Raw genomic sequence first — 9,167 nt, forward strand, 5'->3', positions numbered from 1 at the left:
GAATCTTGACTCGAAGCTCATGGAGGAGTCTTTGGCTGCTGAATCTGTTTTACATTTGTACAAAATCACTGTCTAGATCTACATTTTCGGCCATGACGACCCACAAACGATGCACAAAAAAAGACATAGACCTTAAGCTAGGACCAGCTTCCATGATGCAAGTATCCTCACAGACGCCCTTAACTGGGGATTCGTAACGGTCGGCAAAATGACTCTCATGCCTTGAAACCATATGAGCCCGAGTCACCGTAAACTTCCCTCCCAGTCTTCCGACTCTCGGCCGGCTCAATAGACGACTCCGGCCGGGCGTTCTTTTCACCCACTTCAGCTCCGTCGAGCTGTTTTGCGACAACCACGCCTTCGGGTTGTGAAGCCTTTGCCGTGACCCTGATGTTGCCCCTGGAATCAACAACGGCGAGGAGCGGCTCCACATATTGTTTATCGCCACCGACTTGCGCCGGGTCGAACCTGTTGCCCGCCGCCTTATTGTTCCAGAAGTTGTCTCCAGTCGGAGGCTTGGTGACAAAGCCTCCCAGGCCGATGGTGACGTTGAAGTTGTTGTTATTGGCGGGGCCGAAGTTAGAACTGCTCAACAGGACCCTGCCAGCCACGTGCCTGCGCGACTGCTGCGGGCCGTACAGCGGGTGGTTCTCTACGAAAGACCCGGTGCGCAGGTAAGAGATACCAGCGGAGGGATGCGTGACAGGCGGGCCAGCCTCTGCGTAAGGGTTCATGGGCGGAGGCTTGCGGAGATTCATCCTCATGACATCAAAGGAGGGAATCTTTGGTGTCTTAGGCGCAATTGGCGCTAGATCCAAGAAACGCCCAACGAGTTTGTACAACTCTACACGGTCCGCACGAAGCTCACGTATCCTGTGCGTGAGCTGCTCATCGGTGACTTCTGCCGCCGTCAGCTTGACGTGTTCACCTCCATCGCCCTTCTCGATTGAGTCCGTGATGGCCTGCTCATTCATCTCCTCGGCCACGATGCCCTTCAGCCACTGGCGAAACTCGGCCCGCCTGGGCTTGACCTTGGCTCGGAGGTACTTGTTGAACTCTCCTTCCGACAAGCCCGCCAGCCATGGCCCGTCGAACTTCCAGCGGTAGGCGTTCATGGTGTGCTTCTTGTCGGGGGCGATGTCGGTGACGTCGTGGGATTCCTCAAAGACGGACTTCCTTGGCATGCTCTCTGGAACCTGGCTTGAAGGGTTTGCGGGGTCATAGAAAGGCGGCATGACAACTGGGATGTTCATCTCTTGGAACTTTTCAAGTGACAGCGTGTGGTCGGCGGCGGACGCGAAGTCGGTCACATGTTCGATAGTGTCGACTTGCTTGACGCGGATGAGCGGCGTGGAAGACTTGGTGGTCGACTTGAGAGGAAACGGACGCTTGAAGCCCCAATCGCCCTGTCTGCGTGCTGCCGAGGGCGTGGTGATGGACTGCAGGGTCGGGTACGGCAAGGTCGCCGTGTCGGAGCGGTTCACACTCGAGTTGACAATATTGTTGACTTGTGCGGGAACAGGAGGCGGGAGGGAAAACATCCTCGACGACCGGAGGAGAGCCCCTCCGGGCGACATTGACCGAGAGGTCGCCATTGCGTGCTGCTGCAATACAACGAACGGCCTTTCTTACGGGTCTGATTTTAGCTATGTATGGTATGGCTTTGAGGTTGTCCAGAGCCGCGAAAATTCGAAGCTCCGCTCGCGCTGGCATGCATGCTTCTGCAGGTGCTCCGTGCGCGACAGACAGGGGTGTGTTGGGTAGCAGTCTCAGCCATATGCCTGTGACCCTAACCCTCCATCTACTGTCAAACCTCGTCCCACATGCGTTGGGACTATTAAGCTGTGCTTAGTCTGCTGTGTTTTTAATAAACCCGAACATATTGTCTCCATCCATCCTACCTAGATAGGCCGATATTTTTCGCCAGCTGCAAGCTTCTTTCGGTCATGCCACAACGTAACTACCTACATAGGTAGCTATCAACCCTTCATATTGGCTTGGCGGCCTGTGCAGAGTCTGCAAGCCAAGGAATTCGTTCTGCATTGCTTCCGAGTTGCAGGATTCCAGACGATTCGCCTTCCGGTATCATGACATGCATTCAATGACTGAGTGCCTTTGTGCAGTGTTTAGGTATGTTATGGTTCTTGAGCTCCTCTAAAGCTGATGCAGGTCTATAATTATCTAGGTAGGTCGGTGTGAAAGTTTCTCTAGTTCTAGTAAACGCGAAGTCCCAAGTTGCACAAACATTACTGTCTTACAAAATACATTTTTTCCGATACCGCCCATCCATCATTAACCATCTGATCATCATAGCCATTTCATAGTAAGCCGCCCTAAAAGGCCAGCTCAAAATGAGAAACAAGCCCCTCAATAAGTATTCGGTGCATGAGCTTCCGTCTCAGATGCACCTAACCATGTTTCCATGTTTCTCCCATCCATGCGAAATTTTAGCCTTGGGTAAAATAGGTGGATATGACAAGTGGTGGTAGTGGTGATGCGAGTGGTTGTGTTCTCCGGATAACGAACCATCATCATGGGTAGCATCATCCTCAAAAGCCTCTTGTGCTTCTTGCCCCCATTGAATCTCACCAAGTTCGTGAGAGTAGGTTTCCTCAATGTCCTTCATGACCTTCAGGATGGCCTCTTGATCCTCCTTCGGGTCGATGATCTCAATCTCCATGCCGGCTCCTGATTCGCCATCGTCGGATTCCGTTGATATAATCATGTAAGCCTCTTTTAGATTTGGCAGACCCAACATCAAGCAGAGCTTGTTGTACGTTTCCCATGGACGCTTGACATCTGGTAAGACATGGTCGACTGCAAGCATCTTGACGTGCTCTGCCGTATCTAGAATACATTCCGCAAAGTCTCTAGAGGTGTCGTCATACCCCATTGGTCGATGCCTTGGGATGTACAGAATATCGATGGAGGAGTTGAAGTATATGAGTGGTTCTTGGGACTTGGTACCAAAGCACTTGTGGTAAAACCTGAGCGCTTCCTCTCTAGATTCCCGGCAGACCTGTAATACAGACGGTGGATGGGTGATTGTCCGACACTCGTCAGTCTCTGGTTGATATCTGACTTCTACAGCGCGAGGTTGAAAGCTGAGTCGCCATATTTCCAGTCGAATCTCTGCTGGAAGAGCCGCAAAAAGCGGGAAGGACATTTCTTTTTCTTTGGGTTTGGTTTGCTGTGTTTTGTGGCGATCCTGAAGATCCAGACAGTTTTAAAGAGTGAGCTAGGTTGGAAGAGGAGAAGTTGTGTTCCAGGTAACTCTTTTGTGTAAAATTATAGGTACAGTAGATTAGGTTGGATGATGTAGAAAGTAAGGTCAGTAAGTGGGATTAAGAAGGGGGGGTGGACGGTTAGGACCATATAAAGTAGGATGCGGCGCGGCCTTGTCTAGTAAGTAGTAAACGACATGTGCATGTGCTAGGGCGCATAGCAAAACAGTACCGTATACCAAGGCTGCGGGAGTTGTCGACTCACCAACCCTTGGAAAAAAGGACGAGCCGGGGTTGCCTTGTTAGGATATTGTCAAGGGTACAGCGGAGATCATGACGACTTTTATTATTATTCCGCAATATCATTATTGTACCAGCAGTATTGACCTGAAAAAACGCAATTTCTCACTGCAATATTCTCCCTTGCAGTTTGAAACTTGTTTAGAGCTCGAACACGTTGCTGCGAAGAATTTTCGTCAATCGGCCAACGTGCAGTACATGCACGTTTGATCCGAACAAAGAGGTTAATTTGGAGGATTTAAATATGACAAGAGAAAACAAAAATCTTTGTCTTCATGCAAGTTGTGCAGGGGCAATGAAATCAAGCAAAAGGGGGGATACGACCTGGGGGCGAACGACACTGTCTTGGTTATTCCAGGTTTTTTGTTACGTCGTTGCTTAGCAGTTAGTACACAAGGCACAGTAATCGCATTCATTATTAGAGGGGACCCTTCCCAAGAGCTGCACCTAGGATACAGCCACAGCCAAGGTCTTGTGATCGTAATGGATTTGGTGTAAAACAAAAACACAAATTTTGATTTACCACTTAATTTGGACAAATTAGGATCGGGCTCACTGTACCCAAATACTACAAGTACTGTATACGCACAAAGATTACAGCTCAGCCCAACCGCCCTACCACCTCGGCGGCTCGGCGTGCTTCCCGCCGTGCTGAAAAAGGTGTGTTGAGTTGTTCTTCATCCCATGACGCATTGCTTTTTTCTTTCTTTTTTAGGCCTGGCATGGCGTGGCACTCTTGGCAGGCTTTCCAGCTTGTCTGTGATTGAAGAGCTGCGCGTTTATGAAAAGTCCTTGCTCCGTAGACGTGCTTCCGTTTCTTTCTCTTGACGCCCAAAGCAAAAGGGGTCAAGAATGCCCAAGTCAGCTGCCCAAAGTGCCGTATTGATGAGTCGTTGACGCGAGGCAAGATGGTTGCAGTGGAAAATTTTGTCAAACCGAAGTGAGCTGATGTAAAAATCACACCACTTGCGGGAACCCGTCCATCGGGGGAAATCTTTAATAGGATGGTGCCTGGAAACCTCTGAGGGAAAAGTGGAATCTCAGGTGCTTTTTTACTTTTCCTATACCGAAGAGGGTGTCTGGGTAGGGGTTGTCATTCTGGTTCCCTCCATGTTTGCGCGCCTGACAATGGCCGTGGTGGGGTTTAGGTTACCACGTAGATCCTTCCAGGCGCTTTGGAACTTGTGAGTCTCCAACTTTTCCCGAGAGGAAGGGTCCAAAGTGCAAACCTAGCCCAAGCAGACCCCACCACAGACAAAAGAACACACCAAATTTATCTCTTCATAACAAGTATCAATTAATTTTCCATCATCATCTGACAGGGAACCAGCCAGAAATATTCTCCTGGGCATTCCTAGACCTGTCCGTCTCAAAACAACGTTTCCTTCTATTTCTAGTACTAGAGCCAGGCAACTGGCCAATCTAGCCCCGAGACGCCTTCGACTGCAACAAGGACGTGCCGAAGATCAGTTTGTGCATGAGAGTTGATTGATATTACCAATCTCACGCACCCGCGACAAGCAGGAAAATCCTACATACCACGTAGACGTAGTATTTTATTACATGGTCCCGTGAAGGAGGGGGAAAGACATCTGTGTCAGTCAGCCCGTCTCGGCTGGCTAAACAGATACAAACAACCTTACAGCCGACTATGGCTTCGGTGCCGGCAGCTGCTTCCAAGCTGTCTGCAACCCATGGAGCACTCACATTTGAGCTCATAGCTCGGTGTTCGGTGAGTCGAATAACTCGGAGAGATCAAGTGAAGCTGCTTTGCCTTGTAAAACAAAACAAAAAAGAGAGACAGGTCGAAAGAAGTCTTTCCGCCTGGTCAGTTACCGCCAAGTTTACCGGTGCAGCACAAGACGGGTGATATCGGGGCGAGCAACATGGATATTTTTTCCCGCCGAACCTGTCAGTCAAACCGCAATGGTTGATGGTTCCGAGAACCGAAGCTCCACCTCTTCCCCCATTGGGTCACCTGCAGGGCAGCTATGCTATGCCCTACCTCTACTCCCTCCTCTACGACCACACCCCCCTGGTGCATTGACTTTGGCGATCTGATACCAAGCTCTATCTCCCGTCTAGACCACCCGCGCCCGCGCCTCCATACTCACTCTTCCCCATGGCCCCGTCAACCTCCCCATCTTCATGCCGGTGGCCACCCAGGCTTCCCTCAAGGGCCTGACACCCCAGCAGCTTGAGGACACGAGCTGCCGGCTGTGCCTGAACAACACATATCACCTTGGGCTTAAGCCGGGCCAGGCGGTCCTCGACGCCGTCGGCGGCGCCCACAAGCTGCAGGGATGGCGACATAACCTCCTGACCGACAGCGGCGGCTTCCAGATGGTGTCGCTACTCAAGCTGGCCACCATCACCGAGGAAGGTGTGCGCTTCCTGAGCCCGCACGACGGCAGCCCCATGCTGCTGACCCCGGAGCACTCGATGTCTCTGCAGAACAGCATCGGGTCCGACATCATGATGCAGCTCGACGATGTCCTGGTCACTACGTCTCCCGACGCGGCCCGAATGCGCGAGGCAATGGAGCGCAGCGTCCGCTGGCTCGACCGCTGCATAGCCGCTCACAAAAACCCCGAGACGCAGAACCTCTTTTGCATCATCCAGGGCGGACTCGATCTCGACATGCGGCGCGAGTGCACCGCCGAGATGCTCCGGCGCGACACGCCCGGCATTGCTATCGGCGGCCTGAGTGGCGGCGAGGCCAAGGAGGACTACTGCCGGGTCGTGGCGACGTGCACGGAGCTCCTCCCAGACCTCAAGCCGCGGTACGTCATGGGCATCGGCTACCCGGAGGACCTGGTGGTCAGCGTGGCGCTGGGGGCCGACATGTTTGACTGCGTGTGGCCTACGCGCACCGCCCGCTTCGGCAACGCCGTCACGCGCCACGGCGTCCTCAACATGAGGAACAAGCAGTTCGCCGACGACTTTGGCCCCGTCGAGGACGGCTGCGGGTGCGTGTGCTGCCGTCCCGTGCCCGAGGGCGGCACCGGCGTCACGCGTGCCCTTGTGCACCACAATGCCGCCAAGGAGACCGTCTCGGCTCACATCCTGACCATTCACAACGTGTGGTACCAACTCAATCTGATGCGTGAGATCAGGGAGTCCATCATCGCGGACAGATTTCCCGACATGGTCAAGAAGTTCTTTGCCGATCTTTATCCTGACAGGGATGATTATCCTTCGTGGGCCGTTAATGCCCTAAAGGGTGTGAATATAGACCTCAGCAAAGACTAGTCTAGAATTAGACATGAAATGAAACCTGACCTCAAGCCACGCTTACGGGCTATCTTGAATGCATATTCGATGTTGCCCCACGATTATTAGACAGAACTTGGTTTGACGTTCTATATTCTTTTCTTCTTTCTTTTTCTGCCTTTTTATGGCTGTGTCGGTGACAAAGATTTGACTTTCATTCGTTAATTCGAGGCCAAATAAGATAATCTATGGTTTATCCTCTCATCCCATCCCTTACCCTTTTCCTCTCGGACCCTAACCTGATTCTAGTCACCAAGATTAATATCCTGGCTAGGATCTGCAGTATAATCACCTCGGCGTACAACCGCGTCCACCTCAGTGCCCCAGACTCCTGGGGTAACATTTTCTGCTCTAGTCCGCTACCCATGACGTAGCCTCTCTCACCACCCCTATCGTCGTCTTGCCGCCTGCAGACCTCTACATATAATTCCGGGTCGTCGGTGATGAGGCCATCGATGCCTCCCTTCTTGATGCTCCACTCCATCCATTCGACGTCGTTGACCGTCCAGACAAAGACCTGCCTGCCGCGGGCCTCCGCCGCGCGTAGGAATTGCTTCCCAAACGGGCCCACGAGCACCTTTTGGAGAAGGTTAAACGAGACGTCGGAGTGCTTGAGGAGCTGCCAGGCATAGGGTAGCGACCAGCCAATATAAGCTACCGAGAAGCCAGGGAGGTGGCGGCTGCAGCGGCGCATATAGTTCGCATCCCAGCAGCCCATTATTATCCTGTCCTTCCAGGGACGCACAGACGGGACCGATGCGAATGTTTCTGCTGTCCGGCGAATGAGCTCGTCCGGATCATCGTCTCTCTAAGACAGGTACAGTTAGCACCGGAGATCTAGTCACCTGGGCACCAAGGAGCTAGACCATTCACCTACCTTGATATCCAACAAGAGCCACTTGTCCTCCATGCCAGGCTGTGTCAGGTAATGCAGCAGATCTGCTAACCTCGGCATGGGCGATGGTGGGCTCTTCATGGTCCTAAGCGTGCTCACATAACTCCATTCGCAGTCTTCAAGCTTCCGGTCTTCACCGAAGCAGCGCTTTAGGGTGCCATCGTGTGACAAAACGACCACTTTGTCTTTGGTAAGATGCAGGTCTGTCTCGATGGCCTGAGCGCCAACCGCGAGGGCGGCGGCGAAGGCAGCCATGGTGTTCTCGGGCCACTTGGCTTTGTAGCCGCGATGGGCAATGGCCTGTGGAACTCGGCGACCCCATGGCCCTGGAATCGCGTCGGCGAACGATGCTAAATTTCGCTCTGATATTAGTTGATTGGCGAACGATGGGTTGATGAGGCCAGTAGTCAATTATTCCATACCGGGAGGGAAGGTAGCCCTATGCTGCTCATCAAGCAGTGGCATCTTTTCTGAACCCTTGGGTAGTAATGTCATGATGTATGTTTGACTCCTGACTGGATGCGAGTATGTACCGCAGCGCGGTTTCCACCAGGTTCGCAGTATTTGGTTAAGGCGGTTGATTTTTAAGAGACTGTAACTGAATTGCTTCAGGTTCACTCTTGCGGTGGCATAGAAGACTCAAAAAGCCGAATTGCAGTAGAAGCTCAAGAGATCTTGAGGTTTGATCGGGCCACAGAAAACTCCGGGCTCATTGCGATTTGTTTTTGTTCCAACTGGGATGCCTCAAGCAAACTCGTCCGACCCCAGAGATCTTTGAAGGCCGGACGATCTACCTAAATAGAAACGGACACGGCGGCCTTGTCATGGTCAAAAGTGCTAGTTAGCCTTGAACAAAAGACAAAGCCAAGAGATGGCGTAAGCGATTTGGCAGACCAGTCCGAAATCCGACTAGACATTCAAGATGGATTTGTTGAGCGGATACGGAGTATAAGCTCAACTCCGCTATGACAGCCAGTGAAAACTGGAGAAAAGAGAAGCATTATGGATTTTGGCGTTGTTTTTAATTCTCAATCCCATGGGTTTGGCAGCGCTGCTCCAAACGGAGATTTACTCTTCAAAGCCTGAACACTCTCGGCGCCTGATGACTTGCATAGAGAATGACGCACGGCTAGACCACTTGCACTTGCAAAATGCCACAATTGATGGTCACCAGACATATGTGAGTCGGTCTTTGATGTTCCGCTGAGCCGACCTTGTCGTGTGGCGGTTTTGAGGCTAGAATTTGTTCTCGCCAAGCCTTTTTCGGATCTCAATACATCCATCCAACGCCCACCCCCTCCAAGGAGGGGCAGGGCAGTTGTGGGCGGAGCGGCCAAGCAAGGGATGGAGGGAAGCAAGAAAATGTGCCTATTTGCCACGTGCTAAATGGGGACAAGGTGCCCGGTAATAGACAAAGACAAGAGACAAAAAAGGACAAAAACAAAAAAAAAAAGCCCACTCACTATTTAAGCAAT

The 9,167-nt window shown here is 52.0% G+C and overlaps 4 protein-coding genes across 4 annotated transcripts; 1 reads left to right on the forward strand and 3 right to left on the reverse strand.

Moving 5' to 3' along the window:
• Positions 1–215: 215 nt before the first annotated feature.
• On the reverse strand, positions 216–1,595 carry PgNI_06791 (uncharacterized protein; the record flags this gene model as incomplete). The annotated part of the gene is made up of 1 exon (XM_031126811.1): positions 216–1,595. The coding sequence occupies one exon, from the start codon at positions 1,593–1,595 to the stop codon at positions 216–218; it is 1,380 nt and encodes a 459-aa protein (XP_030980864.1).
• An 803-nt stretch (positions 1,596–2,398) lies between these two features.
• Positions 2,399–3,166, reverse strand: PgNI_06792 (uncharacterized protein; the record flags this gene model as incomplete). Its single annotated transcript, XM_031126812.1, has 1 exon — positions 2,399–3,166. One exon carries the CDS (start codon positions 3,164–3,166, stop codon positions 2,399–2,401), a length of 768 nt encoding a protein of 255 aa, XP_030980870.1.
• A 1,677-nt stretch (positions 3,167–4,843) lies between these two features.
• PgNI_06793 (uncharacterized protein) lies at positions 4,844–8,877 on the reverse strand. Its single transcript, XM_031126813.1, has 3 exons — positions 8,115–8,877; positions 7,675–8,042; positions 4,844–7,605 (listed from the first exon to the last, which is right to left on the reverse strand). The coding sequence occupies exons 1-3, from the start codon at positions 8,185–8,187 to the stop codon at positions 6,991–6,993; spliced, it is 1,056 nt and encodes a 351-aa protein (XP_030980868.1). The 5' UTR covers positions 8,188–8,877; the 3' UTR covers positions 4,844–6,990.
• Positions 5,176–6,776, forward strand: PgNI_06794 (uncharacterized protein; the record flags this gene model as incomplete). The annotated part of the gene is made up of 2 exons (XM_031126814.1): positions 5,176–5,256; positions 5,610–6,776. The coding sequence occupies 2 exons, from the start codon at positions 5,176–5,178 to the stop codon at positions 6,774–6,776; spliced, it is 1,248 nt and encodes a 415-aa protein (XP_030981129.1).
• Positions 8,878–9,167: the final 290 nt, after the last annotated feature.

Source organism: Pyricularia grisea (genome assembly GCF_004355905.1).
Source record: "Pyricularia grisea strain NI907 chromosome Unknown Pyricularia_grisea_NI907_Scaffold_4, whole genome shotgun sequence".
NCBI lineage: Eukaryota > Fungi > Ascomycota > Sordariomycetes > Magnaporthales > Pyriculariaceae > Pyricularia > Pyricularia grisea.